This window comes from Anser anser, assembly GCF_964211835.1.
Source record: "Anser anser genome assembly, chromosome: 4".
NCBI classification, from domain to species: domain Eukaryota; kingdom Metazoa; phylum Chordata; class Aves; order Anseriformes; family Anatidae; genus Anser; species Anser anser.
In genome coordinates, this window is record NC_139724.1 from 70,927,204 (window position 1) to 70,952,035 (window position 24,832).

Here is a 24,832-nt window from a genome sequence, read left to right on the forward strand (position 1 = left end):
ATACCTGATGTAAACTGCTGTTAGTTTTACTGACAGTCGTATCATTAAAAGTAGGAAGAAACTCACAGAAATTCCTTCACTCCTGTGCACTATTTAGTTTGCCAGCACTAGGCATACAGGAAAGGAAAAGACATCTGTAAGAAAGTAAATGCTGTGACCAATCCATTTTACAAGCTCAAAAAAATCACAGGAATCTTTCAAAACCAAAAAAGAATCAGTTATGCCATGATTGGATGACTTCTGACAAGGCTGAGAGCTCCTCGTTCAGCCAAATACAGCATGCTTAAGCTAAATGCTTTCTAAGTTTGTTTTCTAATGGAAAAAGTATTAATTTCTCTTTTCTGCTTTAAAATACTGTTTACTGGTTCAGGTAGCAAACCTTTCCTCCAAAATGAGAAAAACATAGATGTTCCATTATTTGTCTGGCTTTCTTCTGTGCAATTTAAAGTGTTGGTTTTGGTTGGTTGTTTTTAAATGAGGGACAGAAATGAATTACATCTGCTTTGGAGTTATCAGTTGCAGCCTTAGAAGTGAAGCTGTACATTTAAGTGTCCACCTGAAGTCACAGCAACTGATTCAGCCTTGCATGGTTCGAGTTTCACACTGAGATGACTCTCCTGAAACTCTCCCACGTTAAACTACGGCATTTCTTTAAACCAGAGCAGTGCAAAAAGGACTAGAAAGTCAGAATGAGAAAGTCAGAATGCAACCCTCCAATTCTGGAATCAGTCTGTAGATATGTATTAAATGCAACAGGGTTTGAGCCATGACTTCAGAACCTATAACTAGACGTGAGACCAAACAGCCTGTACTTGGACCACGAAGAGTGTTCTGCTGAAACTGGGTTATGATGGAACAGGAGCTGAAATGGCTGCAAAGGTGACTTTGGACATGCTAGGCAAGGCTAAGCAGTTACAGTTGCTTTGGAAGCCTAACAGAAAAAGGAGTCCCGTCATAAACAGACTGACCAACATCAGTGCAGAGACTGCCTGCACAGTGGCACAGCTGAGAAGAGTCCAAGGGCAGCTGCATGCCCTTAATTAAGACTTCAGTCATATGAAGAACCTGGGAAATGCTAATGAAAAGGTGTTAAAAGCCCAGTCCCCTGAAAGACCTTACTACAAACACATGAGTGCAGTTAGCTCACACAAGTAGGTTCAGGACCTTTGATCCACCCTGATCAACTTTGAAATAAAAATATCTCATCCCATATACTTGAACCAGAAACAGGCTGTCTGGAGCAAGAACTGTCACCCTCTGTTTGTGCAGCACCTAGCAATTACTTATATTTATATAAATATATATTACTTTAGTATAAATAAAGAAAAACAAGTGAACACAGAGGCACCAGGCAGTACGCTATTTCCCTATTATCTGCTTGCTGATGATAAATAGCAATAATATAACAAACCAACCAGCTTGATGCCTATCTGAGGGTAGTGTACTCTAATCTCATCCCACTGGAACACACAACTTTAGTACTGTGCATCCAGCCACCTATATTGTATGCTGTAAAGGTGAATTCTTCTGACGGGGACTGTCCAGCATTAGAGGAATTATAGTAAAAAAGAATGATGCTTTGAAATAGGGACGGTGACACTTAAACACTCTTCAACTAGGAATTATGAAATATTAGACTTCTTCCAGACTGTGAGTGTTAAATTGAAGATATTTTTCTCTGCAGGTGCAATATATAAGTTATCCCTTCTGAGCTGTTTAAAATGCAAAGGTCAAAGCAGACCACACAAAGCAGCAAAAAAGAAAAAAGCCATGCACAAACTTGACAAGCAAAATGTAGTCATCCAAACTGGAAGTTAAGTAATACTTAGGTGATGAGCTTTGGTAATTCGCACATTCAAAAACTCATCCTCTTCAGCACACAGGCATTCACGGCCATCTCTATTCAAGTGATGGCTGTCACATACAGCCAGTTATCTTGTACGCAGGGAGACAACCACCAAATAGGAGAGCCTCAGGCAGATTTCACAGCACAGTAGTCACAGATTGCAGTAGGACTGTGGTGTGCTGTCTCTCAACATCTTACTGAAGTGCAGTTTCCATTATGCAATATCAGTAAGCAATGAACAGCCACACGCGATGTGATTCTGGATAATACGCATGATAACGAGACCAAATGAAAGTTTTATCTGGTATGCTGCTCTCTTACTGGACTTGATCTGCATCCACCTCAGTCAGCAGATTGGGAACTAAGGTATATGCAATGCCCTTATATTCAAGGAAGGGAACAAATAAGTTGAGAGGCTCCTCTCCTTTCTCCACTTCACAGCTCTCTTCCCTTTATCCACTGAGATACTGGATCAGAGACAGTCTGCACACGCAGCCCACCCGAAGCCATCCTTGGACATTTCGCCCTGAAGGAACGAAGGAAGGTAAGGAGGGTGCCAGTACTCCCTTGTGCAGCGTTTTCCTAAAGGTATACACAAAATGCCTGTAACTCCCCCCATCCCACATCCATAGAGCAGAAGGGCAAAACTAGCAACAGAGACCCTGTCCCACAGCCAACTCTAAAGAACTTGATTGTATTAATTGGTGGTATGATACTACCTTGATAGCTGTAGCACTGAAGTTCCAGATAGCATTATCACTATTTATATACAGTCTGTTGGCATACATCACTTTGCAGCTCTTCATCCCTCCCAACAGGAATCTACTAGAACAATTGCCTTATTAGTATTAAGCACAAGTCAAGGACAATCTCTGCTTCTGCAGTGTGCTAACACACAGCCCTGTCAGTATTTGGAAGAGCAGCAGCTACATCTTGTGGGCAGATTTGGCATTGCAAGTTTATTCCTAATAATATGAATTTGTAGAGTTATTAGTTCAAGTTCAGTTTTGCATTAAGTTAGTCAGGGATTCTCCTGAAGTGACCTGTCTTTTTTTTTTTTTACCCCTTTTTGTGCAAGATGTACAAAGTGAACCTTCACAGCACACTGATCCCCTGCAAACCAGTTTCTTCTAATCAAACAGCCTTTTGCCTAGGCCAGTTAGTCCACCTAGATCATCACACCACAGATGATCCATGATCCAACACCAGAGAGAAAAGGACTACCCTTTGTGGCTGCATGCTTAATCTTACCTAACTACAGGCTAACATCAACCTGCAGCCTCAATGTTCACTGAGGACTTCAATAGAAATTAGTCTCCATAATTAAAAATGTGAGCAAGAGTTCACATTCAAACAGAGTTGAGGAATTTGGTACCTGTTAAGTCTGCTACCAAGGGACTCTCCAAGACACAGCTTGAAGTAATCCCCGTTATCTGAAGTTCAGATAGCAAGGCTTTGTTTTTGGACAGTCTGTTCTATGAACTATTTCTTCTCTGCCTCCATTTAGCACTTCCTGAGCAACACATTAACAAAATCTAGCAATTTCTGTGGGAAGTAGGTATTCAACATCATTGCTACTGACTTCACTTTGTAGTTTCAGCACTAACCTGGGAAAGTGAAAGCCAAAAGAAAACTCAACACACCATGAGCTTTGAAGTGTTAGTTAACCCTAGAGTGGAACAGGTCTCTAGTATTCCAGCTACATACAGCGTCCTGTAAACATACTGATAATGGTAAGTAGCTACCTAGCCAGAGTATACCCCAGGTTCTATGATCTCTTAAGTACTGCTAGTCGTTTTTCCTCCTGCCCCAAGCAAATTACCCTTAACAAATAAGGGAAGGGCTCCAAGTACAGCTATGAGCACACCCAGCAGCAACAACCCTTCTGAGAGAAAAATGCAGCTACTAGTTCGGCAAGTGAGGGAATGACCTCCCAGTAATATTAAACAAAAAGCTGTAGCTTACCCAATGAGACAATCCTGTAAAAGGTCTGTTAGGTAATAACTTATCTGACATATCTACTACTGCCCTAATTAAAACTGACTTCATTACAACCTGTGACCTGCAGCCTACTACATTCCTCAAAGCCTTTCCATAAGAGTGGCATAGAGCTCTGGATGGCTGACTGGAAAGTCAATAGCATCAGACTAATGACTTGAAAAACATTATGGCAGTAGAGTAGCAAGCAAGTCTGTCCTGTTTTCCGGGCCCTTGGCTGCTTAGCTCATCTGAAAACAGATCACTTCAGCTCAGGTTTGTATTTTTATTTTAATAAAGAAAAGCTGAAGTTCTGAGACTTTTTACATCACTAAGTGAAAAAAACATTATTCCACACCTTCCCCCTCCCCCCGCCAAGTCCTGCTTGGAAATGAACAAAGTACAAAACACTCCTTTACAATATTCTGCTCAGTATTCACTTTCAAGATCAGTAATTGGCCTGGTTTACTGCAAACACTGATCAAGTCTTCTTAAGGTTCACAACTGTCTCTTATAAAGAAGGAACATAAGTCACCACTGACAGGACATGACGCCTAGTCTGCTTAAAACTCCAGTTCTTTCTTTATAGCATTTGCAACAGGTCAAGTTCTGTTACAATCCTCTAACTTTGGAAAGTTTTGACTGAAATGTCATAGCAGGAAGTGCAAAACAGAGACACGGCCTATGCTGACCTTCATCAGCAGAGCCAGGTCATCATCACAGAATCTTGGTGTTCTCACACAGGGAAGAGACTGAGGGTAAGATGATTAAAAGTTTTTCCTTTGAGTAACGTATGTGAAAATATGCAATATATTGATACATACCAGAAGGGACAATTAAACATGTCAGTAAATTGACATTTCCTACAAGAGATAATAATATACAAGAGGAGTGCAAATCAGAAGTTTTATTTTTTCCCCCACATACATAATTAAAAGAGTGAATGAACACACGGGACAGGGAGTCAGAGAAACTAGAAATATTTACAAAGACAGTTAAGCTATCCAATTTTTTCCATCTTCAAAATCAAGTCATCACAGATTTTTGTTAGTTCATCGTTTTCTTTAGTCTGTTAAAGAAAAAAAGAAGAGTTACAGGTACATGTAAGCTATGCCACAGCCAAGTAGCAAGCTGAGTCACAATAAGTCACGTTTCCCAACACAGAATAAAAAGTCTGTTTATATGCTAGTGACTTACACAAGTTTAGTCTAAAGGGACAGTCTACTTTGTAGGTCTCATGGTACCCTTAAGAGGCCCAGGAAGTGAACCAGAATGAACTATAGTCTCTCTACTTGGACAGAATTCCATAGATCAATTTATATCTAAAAATTTTGGGAAAATTCGACTTCTCAGACTCGAGGTCATTTTGTTACGTATACTGAAATTCAAGATGATAGCAATGGTTTGGATTTTAAACTTCGCAAGACAGACAACTCTGTGGGATGATGCTTTGGTACTTTTACTGACATGTGGCAGTAGTTTCCAGCTTGTATTAATTGCTTGCGTGGTTAAACCATTTTAATAAGAGTTCCTAACATAAAATACAAGAAAAAGATAATCTTAACAGGAAAAAAATAGTTCTGTGCTAAATGGCTCATCTCGTCTTTCTAGTTACAGGCCTACTGTTTCCTCATTTATTCAAACCTTAGCCATAGCCGTAAAGACATAAATACAGGATTACTTTTTTCTTAACAGCAGGAATGCATCAGCATTATGTTTTTGAGTCTTCAGTGTTGGCAGAAGTACAACCATGATGCAGTGGAACTAGGAGCATGCATTTCCAGCAATATAAGTTTTAAACCTCAGAAATACTTCTGTTTATTTGTTCTAACAAAGGAGACTGATGTGGCTTTACAAAGCATTTCAAGACTTCATCCATGAAGTATATTTGGTCGCAGTGTTTCATAAAGATTAAGGGCCTGAACAATATTGAAAGAGTTCAGCCAATACAAAACAGCTTGACTAGCGCTAATGGCTTACAAATCGTATGTCTACAAACAAGCTGAATCAGGCAGTTATTCAAGATCATTTCCAGATTCTGCTCTTGGATGTGTTTAAGTTTCAGAACACTAACTTCTTCAGTAGTTCAGAGAGCCTGCTGAGGCAGCAGCCTCGACTGGTCATTTCTGTGACCCACCTACGGGAACAAGCCCTTTTGCTCCAAAAAAAATCTGTACATACAGATAAGGCACACGTCAATTATGTCAAGACTCAATTTCAGTACTTATTTCCCAACACCTACCTGGACAGCAGTCACCAAAACCAGCACAGTTACTAGGACTATTTCCAGTAGTGGTGCAAGGTATTTCTTCAGCTTGTTTAAGGCAATAGCTTAAAGAGACTCACTCATGGCATTTTGACTAACCTTTTGTTCAAGGCTCCTCTCTAAAGACTGGATCCTCATTTGTTCTTTGCGAAGACTGGCTTGGAGTGCTGCAGTCTCCGATTTTGCTTTGCTTCGTACCTGGGCAATTTCCTCATTTGCTCTGGAATTGAAGCAAAATGAGTTTTTAATATCACCTTCAGACAACACAGCAGAACTGTTCACAGAATCACACTAGATTCTCATACTTTAAATATTAACCCCCCCAAATCAATACTTTAAGCCAAGTTTTGGCATCAACAAGCCCCATTTTACAGCAACTGGGCAGAACTGCATATTTCACTCCTAGTACTCGGTTTCTTGGCTTGGTACTTACTGATGCAGCTTTTCTTCAGCATGTGCCTTTAGTGCCTGATATCTTTGTTCCTCTCTCTTAATTCTAGCCAGGTATTCTTCAGCACATTTTTTCAAAGCCTCTTCATTCTGTCCCAGGAAGAAGTTTAGTTGGCTTTTTATGTACTAGTATGTGCAAAAGTCTTTCCATTTTACAAGTCAGCTACTTAACTAGACCAAAGTGACAGTATTTACCAACTAGAATAATAGGAACAATTGCTAAGTCCCATAAGCTTTGAAACAAGTGCAAAGCCTCCCTACTAATTCCAGCTCTTGACTTTAGCAACTCACTGTCTCCAGGTGATGCTTTAACTCCGTGCTAAGGAAAGGGCTTTGGAAAGCAGGGTGGAGAGATGGAAAGAATGCAAGATGAAGGAAGTCTTGCATTGGTTTCTGCTGAATAAGTCTAAGCATTTTGTATAAGAAACCATTGTTTATGATCATCATTAGCTTCATTCTTCCGTCTCTGAATGTTTGACTTCACCAGCTTAAGCTAAAGAACAGTAAAGTATATCATTGACTTGTAATAGAAAATCCTCTTCAGCAACCATTCAACGCTACGTAGGGGAAAACAAGCTGCCCTTATGCAACAAATTGCTACAGTAGATTTGTCCCCATAATTAACAGAAAAACCAACATGCATACAATAAGAAACAGCTCATTTTTGTTTGAAAAGACTTCAGCTTCTAACAGAAAGATCATTATCATACTTTAAGCCAGCCACTAAACATAATAGATCATTTTTTAATATTTAAAGCAGACAACTTGTTTTACAGGCTGTGCCTCTACTAGCTAATTAATGGCTGCTCTAGAAATTCATAACTTATGATCTTCTCTAAGAGAAAAGGAAGCCGTATTTATCTTGGAAGAATATTATTTGCATTATAGCATCTTACTTTACGGTAACCCTCCAGCACTTCTTTCTGTTTTTCAAATCGCTTAAAGAGTTCAGAAAAAGATTTCTCCATAGAATTCAGATCTGAAATAACTTGCTGCTTCTCTTCCACCATCCTCTGGATTTCTTTCTTTGAAAGCTCCTTTTGCTTCTGAGCATCCTCTAAAGAAATTGGAGGTAACAGGGTTACACTCATGATAGTTATTGAATTAGTATAAAGCTAGATCCATAGTATGGACAAATAAGCCCCCAGATAACACTATGAAAAGAGATTTTCATAGTGTAATGTCCCCTCCAAAAAGGATGCTGGAAAGTAGCAATATTCTCTTAGTTTGCTACATATTCTCTTGTACTAACTCCAAGGCCATTAAAGATTGTGATTATCACAATAGTTGAATAACTGGAGAAGACTGGGATAACAAGACAAACTGGCCTGGCAAACCCTTCCAGGACAACTTTTTGCTGGCACACCTGAGCTACATTTCCCATAGGCTTACTTTTAAAAAAGCATACACACACAAAAAAACGTAGCATACTGTTCAGTTTCCTTAAAGAACTACATTTAAGCAAGGCACAGATTTGGCTAATTCACTTGTCAGCTAGGACAATGTACCTATGTAACAAGAATTTTGCTTAATGGTCTTCAAAGTTAGGAAGACAAAATTGATGGAAGCAAATGCCAGATCAGTCCAGCAAGATCTACTGACATCCTATCGCTTAATTAAGGCCAGATAATAAACCGTTAAACAAGCTACAGACATCTGGATCTGCCAATTTTAATAAAGTGGTAGTTCACAGTCCACTGGAGCGTCAGAGGATGTTAGATGTGTTCATGCTTGCCTCCCAATGTCATTATTATCATCTACTAAATCAACACACAGCCATGTCTGTATGAATATTCATTGAAACGTTACCCTCTAAGTACCTTGTCTGAAACCTTATTCACCCTGAAAGCACTTGAAACATTAATGACATCAGAAGTGAAACAGTATTAAGTTCAGTTGGCAACCTTAGGCTAAGCACCGCCCCCAAAATAATTTAAAATGTAAATTCAGAACTTACCCATCATTTGGGTTATTGTACCTTCAAACTCAGCAACTATTTTTCTAAAAACGGAAAACAAAAGTTAAACCATAAGATAGAAGAAGTAGCTGGAGTAAATAAGCAGGCACAGAAGCAATGCTTACCCCATTTCCTTGTATTCCATATGAAGCTTGTCATACTTCTTTTTCCATTCGAGAGTCTCCAACTGTTTCTCTTGAACCTTTGAGGGAAAAGTAAACCCGTCTCTTTCTCAGGAAGTGATACAAGATTTGATACTAGGAACTGTCCAAAGGGTAGCTTAGTTATACTTAATTTTCCCCATGTCAAATTCTAACTGCTTAACAGGTTCAAAGTGAAGTGTTTCTTTACAAATTTGAGTCAAGTAAGACGTATGTGAAAACTAGAACTCAAACCGCACGATTCCTAGTGTTACCAAATTTTCTCAGCTGGCAAGATCAGAGCCAGCTCAGTCCACCACTTGCCTGCTCTTATTCATCCTACACATAGGTCATTGCTCATGGGCCAGTAATGCTCTGTCAAGGAGTAACACTCTCTCAAGTGACATATATCCCCTTTTTATTTACAAATCAGATAAAGTAAGTCACATCTACTGACCATAACACAGGAAAGACAGCAAATACTGAAAGGCTATGCTGGTCAAGATTAAATTGCTGTTTAGAGTCATGTTTATTCAATAATCCCTCTCCCTACCACATTTCCAAATTTAAGACACCTCAGTCATCTTAAAAATAAACATAACTATTTCACATCAGTTTAATTAAAGCAGAGCTCACAGTAACAGCAAAGAGTGCTTTTACTGCTTTGCTTAATATTAAATACTTTGTGCCAACTCCAGGAATTCAGTTTTGTCCCAGGATTTCTACTAATAGCTATAATGTTGATAGTTGACTGTGCAGCGTGGGAGGCCTTGAACATCGAACAAGGCCCAGAACAGCCCTGAAATTTGAACAGGAGAAGGAAAGAGCACATGATTACTGCTGGCTTCCTCTTAAAGTTGCATGGTACACTGCAGTATACTGTTTTTTTGGCAGTTTTAAGAGTAAATGCATTTTAAGTGTACTGTAATATTTCAGATGGCAGGAAGTGAGCCACAAGTGAAAAAGAATAAAAAATAAGCAGAATCTGAACATTTCAGCTCAGGAGATATGCTTGCAGAAGGCATCAACAATAGTTAAGCTAGAAACAACTGCTAAAACAGCAAAAGCGTGTTAAGATAGAAGCTTTCATTAGCAAACTCAGCTGAAATGGTTCAGCAGACAAAAAAAAGCATGCTTTCATGAAACAATGTATTTGCTCAGAAGGAAAATACATTTTCCCTCCTCCTCTCATCAGCTTGAGTTGTTTCACAAAAACAACATCTTAAATTCAATCCATCTTGCTTTCAGGTTAATACAGTAAACACAAGCACTTCTATCCATTTTTAAGTGCCCCAACAGCCGGTGTAACAGTCACATCTGCCTTGCTGCAACTATTTCTACATGTTTAATGGCGCTCTAATCTCTCACTTCAAAGAAGTATGTTCAAAACATTACAAGCTTTACTCCCTGTTCTTATCTAACATCTTTGTTTTAGATCAGTGCACTAAGAGCTGACCCCTGCCAGAGTCACACATTTCTCATTTCGTGTACTAGACAACATACTGGATAAAAAGTTACTCCCAGAAAAGGTAGTATTTTTATACTCTAAAGGGAAAGAAAAAAAATGTAAAGCAGCAGGAGGCTGCAGGTCACCTTCACTAAGGGCATTTACTGGTTGCGATATTGTTCACTGGAAATTCAGAATGCTGTTTTCTTCTGAAGTTAATTTTGAAGTGAAAGCTAGCTTTATGGAAACTGATGCTTCAGTCCTGCTCTTACAATATTCAGTATTAGTAAATTCACATAATCCAAAAGCTATAATAAAGTATCCATATTTTTAAAGTGAGGGAATACACTATTCTTTTGGCATCAGGGAGAAGGTGGAGTTTCAAAAGTGATTTCTGTAGTGATTTAGTTACAGAAGATAATGAGGAAAGTACCCCAGGCATCAATACTTGGCCCAGTCCTGTTTACCATTTTCATTAACAACCTGGATGATGGGGGCACAGCACACACTCAGTGAATTCACAAATGACACAAAAGGGAATGACCAATTCACCAGAGGGTCATGCTGTCGTCTAGAGGGACCTCAACAGGCTAGAGACGTACAAAGCCCTGCACCTCAGGAGGAACAACTAGCACCAATACATGCTGGGAGACACCCAACTAGAAAGCAGCTTTGCAGAAAAGGATCTAGGAATCCTGGTAGACACCAATATGAACATGAACCAGCAACGTGCCCTTGCTCTTAAGAAGGCTAACGATTCTTGGATGCATCAGGCAAAGAGAGGCAATCCTTCCCCTCACGATCCTTTCCCTCAGCATTGGTGAGGCTGCACCTGGAGTGCTGGGTCTAGTTCTGGATCCCCCAGTACTGGAAAGAGTCCAGCAGAAGTCCACCAAGATGGTGAAAGGACTGGAGCACTTATCCTATGAGGAGAGTTGAGACTATTCAGCCTGGAGAAATAAGCAGCTCATGGAGATTTCATCCATGTCTGTAAATACCTGAAGGGAAGATGCAAAGACCACCGAGCCAGGCTCTTTCCAGCAGCGCCCAGTGACAGGACAAGAGGCAACAGACAGAGGCAACACACAAAGACTGGAACACAAGAGGTTCCCCCCGAATATCAGGAAACAATTCTTTACTCTGCAGGCAACTGAACACTGGCACAGGTTGCCCAGAGAGGTTGTGGAGCTCCCCCCCCTTCAGAGAGCTTGAAAAGCTCCTGTACGTGGTCCTGGGCAGCCTGCTCTGGGTGGCCCTGCCTAAGCAGCCGTCAGACCACACAGCCTCCAGAGGGCCCTTCCAACCTCAGCCATTCTGTGAGTCTGTGTTTAAAATCCCACTGACTCTTTCTGCCCCTCCCAACTAATATTAGTCCAGAGCGAGCTCCAGATCTCCCCACCACTTGTTTTAGTAGCTGGACATACTGACATGCCTCCCTATTCCACAAAGAAGTTATCACCACACTGAATTAACATTACAGATTTATCTTGTTTTACTGAAGTAATTATATGAAAAGCAGCCCCCCTCCTTCCCACTGATAAGAACAGATATTTCCTGGGTAGTTTAATAAGAAGTATTTTTGATAACTGGTATCAAGCCCCAAATCATTTTATCTGATAATGAATGCTTTTTAATATGGATCGGTTCTAAGGCAGAAAAGTGAAGTTTGACGTATTTGCTTAAATATCAGCTCTTCACGGTTCTATACTGATTGCTCCTATCAAGCACACAACAGGCTTTTGGGGATGAGATGTTTATGTCAAGTATGACTGATAGAACTGCCAAGCGTAGAACTCTACAACACATAATCTAAACAAAAGGGATTTTCAAGGCTATGCAAAGACAAATGTCACCATACCTCTCTTTTAACCAGTTCAACAGCTGCATCCATGTCTTTTTGGCTATATTTTAGTACATCTATAATAGCATCCACCGCAGCATCTGTGGAAGCAGCAAAAGGGAGCGGAGAAACGTTGCTAGTGAGGGAGTCTGGGATCAAGGAACCTGTGTCCTGTGAGGAGACAAAAGGTAAGTGATTCTGAATTTTTAATGCAATCATTATCTGTGTGTAGATTACTCAATGTAAATGAATATATTCCACTAAGCCCCCCCCAAATACATCCATAACTTAAATTACCATAGCTTTCTTATCTTGTAGGTATTTTGTAAAGCTACATAGTTATCTGAGGTGTAACAGAGTGCTAGCCACCAACTATCTGCTGTGTTTCTGATAGTTATGACACCACACTATTCCCTATGAGTAAATAAAACACCTTTTCAGGATGAGATACCGTGTGCAATTCTGTTCATACAAGGGTGTTCATTGCTCTGAAGCTTACACTGTATGACATCAAGTTTAATCAAAAAGTGTTTTTCATCTCAGCAGGGCAATTAAAATACAAGTTTGTCTTATTTTTGTGGCTTCAGCTGCATGAAAAAGATTGGTTGATTAAAGCATTTTTTAAAAACAGCTCAAATTCTCTTAGACTATGTGCAATGTCACCAGTTTCCACAAAAAAGATTTGTAATGTAAAAAAACTAAGTCCATCCAGAAGTTCAGCTTTGATATGAATAGTTATCCAACCCTTCTAGGACAACAATTTAAATAAGCCTTATGTATACTGCAATCTTTAGAAGCTGTGAAAGTCTTAACTCCAGATTCTGGCTGACCCCCTCCCCAAAATAACAACATGAAACCTAGCATCACTCCAGACATCCTTACAGAAGTTGTAAATGTTCCTAGAAGATCTAGTCCTTTTGGTTTTTCTTCATTTTGAAGACTCGCTGCAGGCTTTTCAGCTTCCTCAAGCAGTTTGCTTAGATCAGAAACAGGGCTAAAAACAAACACACAACATAATATTCAAGTGCTGCCTTTCCTTGTAACGCTACATACGACAGTCTAGATTAAATCAATACCTACCCACACTGTGGTGGAGCAGTCATGATGCTTGTACTTGTCTCGATGGTGCCAAAAATTGGTTTTCTTGGACTGTCTCTCAACAGAGGGTCAAACTTCAAATACAGCGATTGTTTCCTCAAAGCAGACTCTTTGAACTGAGGGGAAAAGGCATAAACTGGCAGATTTGCTGCTTCATAGAATAACACACACGCAAACCCCCACACAAATAACCCTCTGGAGAGAGGGTGAGCCTATTCTTCTGTGGCCAGAGTATTGTTCTCAGGAGAAAAATACATAAGCTTGTGGGCACCGAGTTCTTAAGTCCTTATGTAATATCAAGTGAACAGTCCTCTGCTCACAGATAGAACCGAAAGGGCAAACTTTTACTAACTATTCAAAACCAGTAAAGATGCTGAAAGATGGTACTGCAAACTGAATGAGCAGTCTTGTCTTTTGTTTTTGTTCACATAACAATAAGGACAAACACAGTATGACTAAAATACAAATTTAATTTCTGTATATTCACTCTATACTCAAAGCCACTCCCACCCTAGCCCAAAGCAGGAGAAAAACAACTGAACTGAACTGATTGAAACATGAAATAGCCAATTCAGAGTCAGATTTCCTGAAACTGCCCATGAAACGGAAAGGCTTAAAAGATCTTTTCAAAACAATGATCCTGCACTTTCAAAGCACGCTGTTCTTGCCATTTGGGCAGAGATGGGAAATGTCATCCATCCAAACTTCACCACTGTAAGGAAAATGGCAAACTCTGCAAACTGGAAGCGTAGGACGTCTGATCCTTTGCAGAATTGCTTACAACCATATTCCCCCCTCTCCACCATGCCTTACAGACACATTCCTATGAAATAAACCTGTATTTCTGTAAGCAAGTTCAAAGTTACTTCACAAAAACACTTAAGGCTTGACAGCTTCCTTTCCACCCAGCCAGGGAAGCAAACAAAGCATTTCAATACAATACTTACTGATGAAGTTCCAAACTGCTCCAGATAGTCTATTTCATTGCCCATTCCTAGAACTGGAAAAGAAATGATATGACAACGTTGCATCTTTGTTATCTCACAGTGAAGCATCTACAGCTATGCTGGTGTATACAGCCAGTAAGTTTGTGCTCCTATCTTACGAGCTCATTTTCCATCTGCTAAAAGATATTGTACTTTTATCTTAAAAAGAAATAAAATAAAAATCAGGCAAAGATTTCTAAGATAAATGAATTTATTGCCACTATTTTTCCCCAGATACCTGTAAGAATATGCAAAACTTAACACAGTTGAAGAACTTCTGTCGCTCCCTGGTTAAAGTGATAAGCACACCCAGATATTCTACTCTTTTATACAGTGTCCCGTGAAAGAGTAAGACTATCAATCACACCTTTAAAATTAGTATACAGCTCAAAGCTCAACCATGAAGACATAAGCCATTTCGCACACTGATTCCACTCAAGTATTAAGCTGCAGACCGCATTGAAGTCATTTGCTCATCCTTCCACACAATGATCCTACAAGGAATAACCTTTCCAGGTGTTTAACACCAGCTATGTGGTACGTGTTTGAGATGCATGTAAGTGCAGAACGACCACCCACATAGCAAGAAGCAGTGAGTACTCAAGCAGTGCTGAGGGCTTGCAGTAACCCTCAAGACTCACAATTACAGGTAGTTGCATAGCTCTAGTGTTCTCCGTTTAGAAACCCCTTAATACCAGAAGTGATTTTAAGGGCAGAGGTTTTCTTCTTAAAAAAAAAAAAAAGCTGCCACTGAAGCTCCAAATAGATTATTTCTACACAAGCTTAGGTTTCACCTTCACAGGCAGCTGATTGCTGATAGCCAGCTATTTGAGTTTAGTTTAATCCATTATTACAGAAAAAGTCAGAAGCAAGCTCAGGTACATTTCCCACCCTGCTAGTTACTGTGTTGGGCTTTCTTTTCCCCCCCAACAATCCTTCCAGAAGAGCAAAATGGAAGATGATAAAAGCTAAAATCAGTACTAAAACTGAAGAGAAATACATGCACAGAAGTTACTGTAACAATATCTTCCATTTTGCTCTGAAGGAGTATCGTTACCTTCTGCTGACGGTCTGAAGAGCTCTTCAGGTTCAGTGCTTGCTGTCTGCTCATCTGCTGTTATTTCAGTTTTGTGTGAGCTAGGTTTAGTTTCTTCCGCAGACGTTGACCTTTTCCCACTGTCAGCAGAAACTAAATTATCTTGAGATGGAGCATTATCTGGAGACACTTTAGATGGGCTTGTTTGCTTCTCCTGAAGAGAAAAAAACAATCCTTTTTATTGTTTAAAATAAAAATTTAAATGCAATATGAAAATCACAATAATAATAAAATTGGTTTGTCACAAATTAGCTGTGCAACCAGGATAATAAGCCTCAGTAACTCACAGACATAGGAACTAAACAGTACCAACACTAAGTACAGGAGCCACTTTTTAAGAATCCACACCCTTGTGTTTGTCCTTCTATGCAACTGCTGATCAAAAATGATACCACATACCAAGGCACCAATTGTCTGTCTCTGATGTTACCTTCAAAAGACAAGTCGGCACAGTTTACATTCACTCTAGAACTGCTGAAGCTTCATAAAGAAATATTCCTTGGATAAAATATCAAACATGGGTCTGACAAGGCTAAGTTGCAAAGAACTTTGTTCCATGGAACAATTTGGTAAGAGCTGGCTATCTTTTCTATACCTTACCATTGCTGGTGCCTCTGGACATTCAGCTTCTCCTTGAACCCCTGGAGTGTCTTGCATTCTTGGCTTGCCTTCTACCACATTCTGTTTGCCGATTTCCCTTGGTGGGGAGAGGAAAAAAAAAAGAGTCAAAATCCCAGTCACAGACAGTTCTGAATTTTATTTATCAGATATACTGAAGCACTGAATAAAATAAGCTTATTTGAGCGCTTCTACTGCCAAGTACAGGAAGCTTCAAGGAAGATGAGGATGTAAATTCTCTGTCTTGCCTGGTCACAACTTAAATGACAAAGCTCTGCCTCCATCAGAAGCAGTGCTATGTGGGAAGCAGAAAAATCACAGCAGTATCACTAGTTCCTATTCACTTAACACCCTTCTCATTTCCATTTGAGCAGCCCAACATTTTTATTTTCATTTTTAAACTAAAGATAGGCTTTTGTTTAATGAAGAGCAGAATTACAAGCAGACTGCTATTTTTTTCACCAAAGCAATGCTGTGATTGTTGGTGTAAGCCACAGAACTTCATTAGAGAGGTCCAATACTTCAGTTAATGCTGACAGCATAACTTTCCACTTTGGTAAACTGTAGCTGATTACAGTACACTGGGAGCAAGAGCGCAAACATTTCTGTCAAATCAGCATCTCCTGGCAGTCTACTTCAGGTAAGTTCCTGGCTGCCTATTGTAATGCTGACATTTTAATAGTTACACTTCCTAGGAAAAGCAACACAACATCTCCCATTCTCAAGTAGAAGCTTGCTTCATCTGGTGCCAAAAAAATAGAACTTTCATGACAAGCATTTTTATAGGAGATAGCATTCAGATACCAAGAAAATGCAAGGAAGAAACAGCATCTTAGAGTTCAGCCAAGACACTTAGAACAGAACTGCCTAGTTCTTCCGTGTAGTACCTGATGTGCAACACTGCCTACTTACCTGTTTACTGAAAGATAATAGTAGTTACCTGATACTTCACATTTTACTTTAATCTTGGAATAGGCAAAGAGCTACTTGACCAAGGCATTAATGCTCTTCCCATGTAAGTCCACCCCCTTCCCTTCCTCCAAATTTAAGGATATCTTTTGCCCAGAGCTAGCCATGGTTTCTCCAATGAAATCTTAGCTGCTGCGACATGTTGTGTTAAAGGTCACCAAGTGCAATATAAGCAAGCCAGCCTTGGAGGAAGAAAGTCAAGGAGGTGTAGGAGTCTAATAATTATTAGATAGATACCATCTAACTACTTTTTCCTCACATGAGTTCAAGGCACTTCTACTTTCAGTTACACAGATTTACTTACGGACTTCTGGGTTCTTTTCTCTCAAGAATTTCATCAGTAATTGGTCTGTCATCCTGCTCCACTGGAAGAGGCTCCTTTCTTGGTGAGGTGTGATCCTGCTCCTCTTGCAGGTGAGCTTTCTGAGAGCTAGGTTCAGAGCATTCGGGTGAGGTGGAAATTTTAGAGCCTCCTCCAAAGGGATTAAAGTTTGGATCATCAAGTTTGTCCCAGTCAAACTTATAAGATGCTTTTGGAACAGGAATTTCATCTTCCACATTACTTTTATTTTGTACTTCAGTATTCTCTGGCTTTGTTTTGGTAGTCAGAATTTTTTTGGAAGGTGGTTTAATTCCAGGTCTTTTACCTAGTTTCTTTGGAGGTGGTTTTCTAGCACTGGTATTATCAAAGTCAAATTCCAGTTTTACTGGTCCAGCTTTGGGGACACCAGGCTTTTCTGAAGGTTCCCTTTTGGAGACAGCAGGCTCTTCCAGAGGCTTCAACTCTTCTGCAGAAGCTTTTTCTCCTACTGAAACATTCTGAAGCTTTGATTCCCCGGTTTTAGAAGAATCGGTTACATCAGAGCTACTAGGACCCAGATTGCCAGATTTATCAACTTGGTTTACTTCTGTGGAAGTTGACTCCTGCAAAGAGTCACTGATAGCTTGCTTTGGGGACAGCTTGGGTTTGTTAGACTCCAACTCTGTCAAGACAGATTCTTTTCCAGCAAAAAAAGTATTCTCCTCTTCACTTGGATGCTCAGTACTTGCTATAGCTGAAGAAGCTGTACTATCCAGTGGAAGAGAATTACTACTTTTTTCAGAAGTTTTCCCAGGGCTGCTAGATACTCTTACAGGAGACTTTTGCAGATTTCCAGGGGAGTTCTGCAGCTGCATTGAACTCTGAAAGGGATTGATGTCATTTAAGTTATCAAAATCAAGATTGTAAGAACCTCGGCTCTTTACTGGCATCTCATCATCTGGGAAAGCAGCAGCACTGACTTTCTCTGGCATTTGTGTATTTATCTCTGTATTACTTGCTTCAGCTTCAGTCTTTTGAAGACTCGGGCTGCATTAAAAAAAAAAGTCAAATCACACATGATATAGCTATTTTTTAGATAGCATTTCACATCATCTTTAAAGAGATATTTACACAAGTAGCTTTCTTCAGATAATAAAAATTACTGGTGTAATAAGAGAGCAGCTGAGAGCAAAAGAATACCCTAAAAGCAAAAATTCAGCTGCCACCTAAACAGTCTGAAATCACAAGCTAGCACATACAAGCTACATGAAAAATCAATCTTTGAAGGTACTCTGTATTCTTACGCTCTCAGTTCTACACACAACTACCTTACGCCAGTCACCTCTGATGACCTGTACTCACTACAACATGCAGACATTTCCATGTCACTAAGAAGCAGTGTGAAATACACGTTGCTTAGGAAGAGTTATTAACAGCAAGGAGTTTGAGGAAAGGCACAACAAGTTGTACATTTTTGTGTAACTTCATCCATGAGTCATGACCGAGTCACAAGACAAAGACTAAACTAAATTATGATTCAGGTTCTCCCATTCTAGTCAATGCTCCATCTGGTCACCAACAGATTTTTTTCCCCCCCTACTTAAAGTATCCACTAGGATATCAACTGCACAGGCCTATATGTCAAAACAGATCCTGCATTTCAGGCACTCTGAACTCAATACAACACAAAAGCTGAAGAGCAAAGCAGTATACAAGAGAATACTTCTCCAGTAAGTAAAACATAAGACTCTCTAGCAGAAGAAACAGGTTAAAGAATGCGTTTGTGTACTCACTACTGCAGGGTATTTTACAAGTCATTGCTCTCCACGTTATTTCCCCAAACTTGACTTAACTTCTGAGGCTTTGCCTCAGACTGCAGAGAGTTAAGCCATTACTTCCTGAAACAGGATTTCCTCCCATTGTTTTGTCCCTGCTCAAAGTAGCTATTTCTATGTGCCATTCATATCTGCTGTAGAGCAGGTCATGATTAAAAGCCCGTCAGTAAAAACACTACTCTGATAAGCCCAAAAGCAAAGGCAGGAGATAGAGTTCAGGAAGTTCTTCTCACCGGGTTGGAGTGCCTCTTCCCTGCGATAGTTCAGCCCCAGACTTGTTCAACTGCTCAGGCCCCTCCCATTCTCCTTCACTGCTTAACCTAATAAATGCCAGCCCAGAGCAAGACACCTGCTTGAAACTTGGCTTACTTTGGTCAGAGACCAGTCAAAAGTGACCTCCTTCAGCAAGGCCCACTTCTTTAGTTTGTTTGCTACAAACAGATTCTTATATTTTAAATGTAGAAAAGATATGCAAAGTAAACGTGCTGTCTTGACACACACTCATGCCCCTAACTAAAGCCAATCAGGTGCTAGCCTTTTTAACTCAGTTGAGCCATGCATGTACCAAATCTTTGTTTAAACAATAGGTTTGAGGCATAAACATAATTAAGTTACTTAAAACTTGAGGTGGCTGGCTCAGATGTACTTTTCTAAACTAGAGTGTATATACAAATTTAAAGCTGAAGCAAACCTAAATATTTAATGAACATGTAAGCATTCAATTTTTCTCCTTTCTCCCTCTACCAAACACAAGAAGTGGGATCAAATGAATACGATAGGGTAGTTGAAAACAAAAGGATGTACTTCCTCACAGAAGACAAAGTTAAGATCTGAGGCTTCTTGCCAGCCACTGGGCACTGTAGATGCCAGATGTTTGCACAAGTTTAAGAAGGGACTGAAAATTCAGTAAGAAAAATACGCATTGAGGCCTGCCTATTTAGATAATATTTTATCATTATACCATTATAGCAATACTTGTAGTAAAAGAGAGGTTGCAAAACCCTAAACTGTAACATTGCAGACACCTTGTGCTCTTCTCTAGACAGTTGCCACCAGCCTCCTTAAGACCCAGACTGCTAGACTGTTCTTACTTGGAATTGACAAGATATTCCCTGTGTTATTAGATTTCCTTTAATCTTAACACTCCTTGGCTCAAGGTGGCAATTCAAGCTAACCCTCCAGAAGATGTATCCTAAAGGGAAAGCCTAAAGAGATAAAACAGTACCTAACATAAAAAAGATGAAATTTTAAGGCTTGATTAACTTCAGAATAGTCATAGCCTCGCATGGAAACCTTACCGTAGGAAGCAGTTTCACATTCTCTGCCTAAAGTGCTTCTTTTCTCTTAAATTATTTATGCTTACTAGGATAAATATATACACTAAGAAATATATCTTGTTGTAGTCATCTCTAGGAAATCAGTTACTAAAGGAATTAAAAATCTAGTTCAATATTCAATATTACAACCACAAGAAGGCTTTCTTAGAAGTAGATACAGTTATCTTTGGAAGAAGTTTGGGTATCAAAATCAGCATTAATTTTTGCTATTTCCATCTTGTTACAAAATACAATATTACAGTTCAAATATACAGGTTTATAAAGGGGGAAATTAGCTTGCAGATGTCCCCCATTGCTAATGCTGCTAGCAGTGAATACTCTACTTACTCAATACTGATGGGTGCAGATAAAAGATCATCCTGCAGGGCTTCACTGCAATCATCGAGTGTGAAAGTAGACTCAAGTTTGTCTGTCATGGTAGGACTCAAGATTTTTCGAGTTTGAGGATCTCTTAGAGGAGTTTGAAAGGTTACCTTTAAGAAAGTGACGGGGGAGGGCAGGGGTAAGGAAAAAAAGAAGAACGTGAACACCAGAACATTTTCAAGCTCCAAACAGCATACGCATTCAGTAGTGTAGCTCATAGGAGGAAGAAGAACATAATCAATATGAAAGCAAAACTTTACCTTCATAGCTTTTGCCACACTTTTTGGTGGCAAGTTTTCTTTCTGGGACAGGCGCAGAATGGAAGGTCTTCCTGTAGGTTCCGGTGGTGCGAAGCAAAAACCACAGTCTTCCGCTGCTAGATCATCACTGATGTTTTCTCCATTTTCTCCATTTTCTGCATTTAAAATCTGCAGACTCATTCTAGAATATCAACACATACAACATCACTGCATGAATGAGAGGGTGTGGTCAGCCAGATGCACTTTCAGATAACTGAAGTTGGAAGCCTAGCACTGGCTAGAAAAAAAAAAACAGCTTCAAAAGCAGCGTTAAAAGCATTCAAAATCCTGACATGAAAAGGTACCTCGAGACTATGAAAGCATCTAAATGCAGCATTTGTCCGGCCCCTCTGCTTTTGCTAGTGGTCTAGGCAGTTAATTGCTAATATTATGCTTTCCAGTTAACATACTACCCTACTAATTAAGCTGCCCATCCTTTAGAAGGAGCTCTATCATTTGCAAGTTTCTTCATTCCCAACCCCTTAAAACCAGCAGCGACGTGCAGTCACGTCTCTTGTAATAGGGCATCCAGCTAAGCAAAATTACAGCTTTTGCAAGGGGCAGATGACAATCATTCCCCTATTTTATTCACATGGTCTCATTTCTACATTGTATATCAGCAAAAAACAAAACAAATGTGTTTAGTTAGGGTGTGTTTAGGATCAGAGTCCTGAATAAGATTATTCAGCTTTTTCCAGCACTGTCTGAACACATACTGCTTTTGTGAAGCACATATACTTAAGAATCCTTTGTTGTATAGACATTACTAATATGTAAATCTGAAAAAAAAAAGTAATTAATAGATATTTCTGAAATATTGCTCTTAAATAAGACATGCACAAAGCTTTACTAGACCATACAGGCTTGTCTAATTTTCCTAGTATTTCAAATGTGAAGGACTTGAAACTAAAGCTTCCATCACATCTAAGATCAAAGATGAAAATAACTTAGGAATACAAAAAGAACACTCCAAGTATCCCAGGCAAGCTAACATGTTTTATGTACTTGAACTCAGCCTACTTTTAATTCCCATTGGAGTCTCCTCTGTTTTTAAAAATTAAAGCAACAATTCTCAGTGGTGCTACTGACAAAACAAAAAACCAAAAAGAACCAGAACACAAGAGCCACTTTAAGCAAGACCTAGGTATAACCAGTGTCCATCAAGGATGACTCTTGAGAAGCACAGTTATCTGCCAGGCCTCTCGCCAAGTGATTTCTTTCACAGGAATTAAAATTAGAAGGGATGAGACAGGACTTATGCAAGATAACCAGGATCATCAAGTAGAGATGTTGGCTTTCTGCACCGGATAACCATTCCAAATGATCTCAAAAGCTTGATTTGAACCAACAGCTGACCATTAGCTTCTTTTTCCATCCTCCATCATGCAGTCAACAAAATTGGCAGAGGAAGACTCCAAATGATCATTTTAATTTTCATAAAAAGGTAACAAGAACACTCCCACTGAAAGCTTTAAGTCACGTTTTCAATCTCGTTGCCCTTGTATATTCAAATTTCCATATTTAAGTCTCTGCATACATCTCCCCACTCTTACAATAATCCTTATGGGAGAGTCTGCTTCCTACTCTCCACTGAGCTCAGCTGCTTTGTCTGAGAAACTGACAACAGCAGGGTTTTAATCAGCAATAGAATGCAAACAACAGATATGGAAGCAATGCAAAGTAGGCCTCTATTTGTTATTTCTTCATTCTTTCCTTAGCTTTCACCACACTCATACTTTAGCCCAAGTTATTTTACACACAAAATATTTTTACATTAACCTGTAGAACTTGAAATAAAGCACTTCAGTGCAAGCTAAAATTGGGACAACAAATCAACAAATCTTTAGTTATTTTGTGCAACCAATTAGTTTAGAAACAAAGCCTAAGATGTGATGAAGTTGGCAGCACCTTTAAAACAAGCTCCATAAGCATGGGATGCTCACTTGGAGACTTCAGGCTTGTTATTCAGCTACACGTGCACCAGATTCAGATCACTAAAATGGTTAACAAATTGATCCTGTATACATGTATGTATAGTTGTCCAGACTTTTAGATATTAAATCTAGAAGTCAAATTCTGCATTTATTTAAAATATTTAAGTAAAAAAAAAAATACATCTTTGTCTGAGGTGGTCAGTGGCCAATGCATACAAGTAAGGGTTGTGAAAGACAAGTTTTTCCCCCACTATGACCAAAATGAAGATCCCAAAATGAAACTGCTTCGTGTTTCTGAAGAATATTTATCTGTGTACAAGCAGCAGTCTTCCATTCTGTATTTGAGAACATAAGTCTGGTGACACCAAGTGAATCCAATTTATAAATTGAGGGCTTCCTGGCAGCTAACTGTTATTTACTACTGGTCCCAGGTACACAACACCCAATACACCAGTATGGTCTCAAATGCCTGCACTGAACATGCAAAGCAAAAGCAGATTTATTTTTTTCCTACTTATTTTTCCTTTTGAAGCCCTCCAGCAGCTAAATACAGAGCACTCACCACAGACAGAGTAATGCAGTACGACCAACATTCACACCCAGTATTTCAGGCTGGTTTTCACATGTTAACTGCAGCTCACACATAACTAAGTGACCCAAGGCACGTGCTGCTGTGTTTCCCCACAGAGCTGACAGCTATCTTTTCACAGAAGGGTTGAGGTTGGAAGGGACCTCCAGAGATCATTAGTCCAAACCCCCTGCTCAAGCAGCATCACCTAGAGCATGCTGCACAGGACCACATCCAGGCGGGCTCTGAGCATCTCCAAAGAAGGAGACTCCACAACCTCTCTGGGCAGCCTGTTCCAGTGCTCCGTCATCCAAACCGTAAAGAAGTTCTCCCTCATATGGCAATGAAGCCTCCTGCGGTTCAATTTATACCCGTTACCCCCTGTCCTATCACTGGCCACCACTGAGAAGAGTTTGGCCCCATCCTCTTCACATGGTCCCCGCAGGTATTTGTAGAGATTGACGAGATCCCCTCTCAGTCTCCTCTTCTCTAGGCTAAGCAGGCCCAGCTCACTTAGTTTTTCCTCAAAAAAAAAAGTAAAAAATCTTTCCTTTCTAGCACAAACAGCTCAGCACCAGCGATGACTTTTCCCGTTAACAGCCTCCTCCACAATCATAGCCTGCCCGACTGCAGAGGCCACCCGACTCCCAAACCGTTTGAGGGACGAGAACCCGCAGCAGCCCCAGCACAGAACAGCCGTGGGGGGCAGCAGTCAGCCCCCTCACCCCACTCCCTTGCGGGGGACCAAAAGGCGGCCTCAGCCCTCAGCAGCCGAGCCAGAAACGAGCATCTCTGCTGACCGAGCCCCCCCCCAGCCCCTGTGGACCCCAGGCTCACAGAGCCAGACCCGTACCCCCCTCCCCTCAACCCCACGCCCCCCCCCCCCGAGAACCCCCTACACCGCCCCCAAAACCCAAGGACACCTCAAGCCCTTCCTGAGCCCCCCGCCGCCCCCTGAGCCCTTCCTCTTGGCCCCAACCCCATAAAACCCCTCACAAGACCCCCACACACACCCACAAAACCCTCCCAACCCCCCCCGACCCCCCAAAAACCACAGAGAGGTCCCCAAGCGCCCCCCAAAGCACAACGAGGACCTCCTCACTCCCCCCACAGCCCTACCTGCCGGCAGGACCCGGGACCGAGCCCCCTCAGCGCGTCCAGCGGGACCCGACAGGCACCAACCCCCCTCCGCCACTGCCTCAGCCGCCGCCGCCTCAGGATTTCAAATTTCAACGGCGGCTCCAGCCGGCCAATGGGGAGCGTCATTCGCAACGCCTTAGCCAATCGGGAAAGCGCGCTGCCAGGTGGGGCGGGGACTGAGGGGCGCCGTGCCAATAGGGCACCGCGGAAGGGGGTGTTGCCGCGTGAGGCATGCTGGGAAGTGTAGTTTGCGGCGCTCCGCCGTGGCGCCGCGCTGCGGCCTGTTATGGCTGAATGGCTGAGCGCTGCTTCCCGCTAGGGCATGCACCTGCTGGTTCTGTGGGGAGAAAACTCAGTGTTTGGTG

At 40.7% G+C, this 24,832-nt stretch overlaps 1 protein-coding gene across 2 annotated transcripts; it reads right to left on the minus strand.

Moving 5' to 3' along the window:
- Positions 1 to 4,715: 4,715 nt before the first annotated feature.
- Positions 4,716 to 24,600, minus strand: TACC3 (transforming acidic coiled-coil containing protein 3). 2 transcript variants are annotated; one of them, XM_083835782.1, is made up of 16 exons: positions 24,447 to 24,600; positions 20,787 to 20,967; positions 20,491 to 20,636; positions 16,995 to 18,038; positions 15,704 to 15,800; positions 15,065 to 15,257; positions 13,969 to 14,021; positions 13,004 to 13,137; positions 12,806 to 12,917; positions 11,942 to 12,094; positions 8,622 to 8,698; positions 8,497 to 8,540; positions 7,436 to 7,596; positions 6,523 to 6,629; positions 6,189 to 6,309; positions 4,716 to 4,892 (listed from the first exon to the last, which is right to left on the minus strand). In XM_083835782.1, exons 2-16 carry the CDS (start codon positions 20,964 to 20,966, stop codon positions 4,824 to 4,826), a joined length of 2,691 nt encoding a protein of 896 aa, XP_083691908.1. In that variant the 5' UTR covers position 20,967; positions 24,447 to 24,600; the 3' UTR covers positions 4,716 to 4,823. The 2 variants fall into 2 exon arrangements, with proteins under 2 accessions (XP_083691908.1, XP_083691909.1); XM_083835783.1 differs by lacking the exons at positions 20,491 to 20,636; positions 20,787 to 20,967; positions 24,447 to 24,600 and adding an exon at positions 18,785 to 19,039.
- Positions 24,601 to 24,832: the final 232 nt, after the last annotated feature.

What these genes read in the sequence shown, in the direction of transcription:
- TACC3 (XM_083835782.1), bottom strand. Translation starts at nt 20,966, where the DNA reads ATGAGTCTGCAGATTTTAAATGCAGAAAATGGAGAAAATGGAGAAAAC. An exon ending in GTCCAGAGGCACCAGCAATG is followed by an intron (nt 15,258 to 15,703) that starts GTAAGGTATAGA and finishes TTTTCTCTTCAG; the next exon opens with GAGAAGCAAACAAGCCCATC. An exon ending in GCTGAAGAAAAGCTGCATCA is followed by an intron (nt 6,310 to 6,522) that starts GTAAGTACCAAG and finishes CTTCAATTCCAG; the next exon opens with AGCAAATGAGGAAATTGCCC.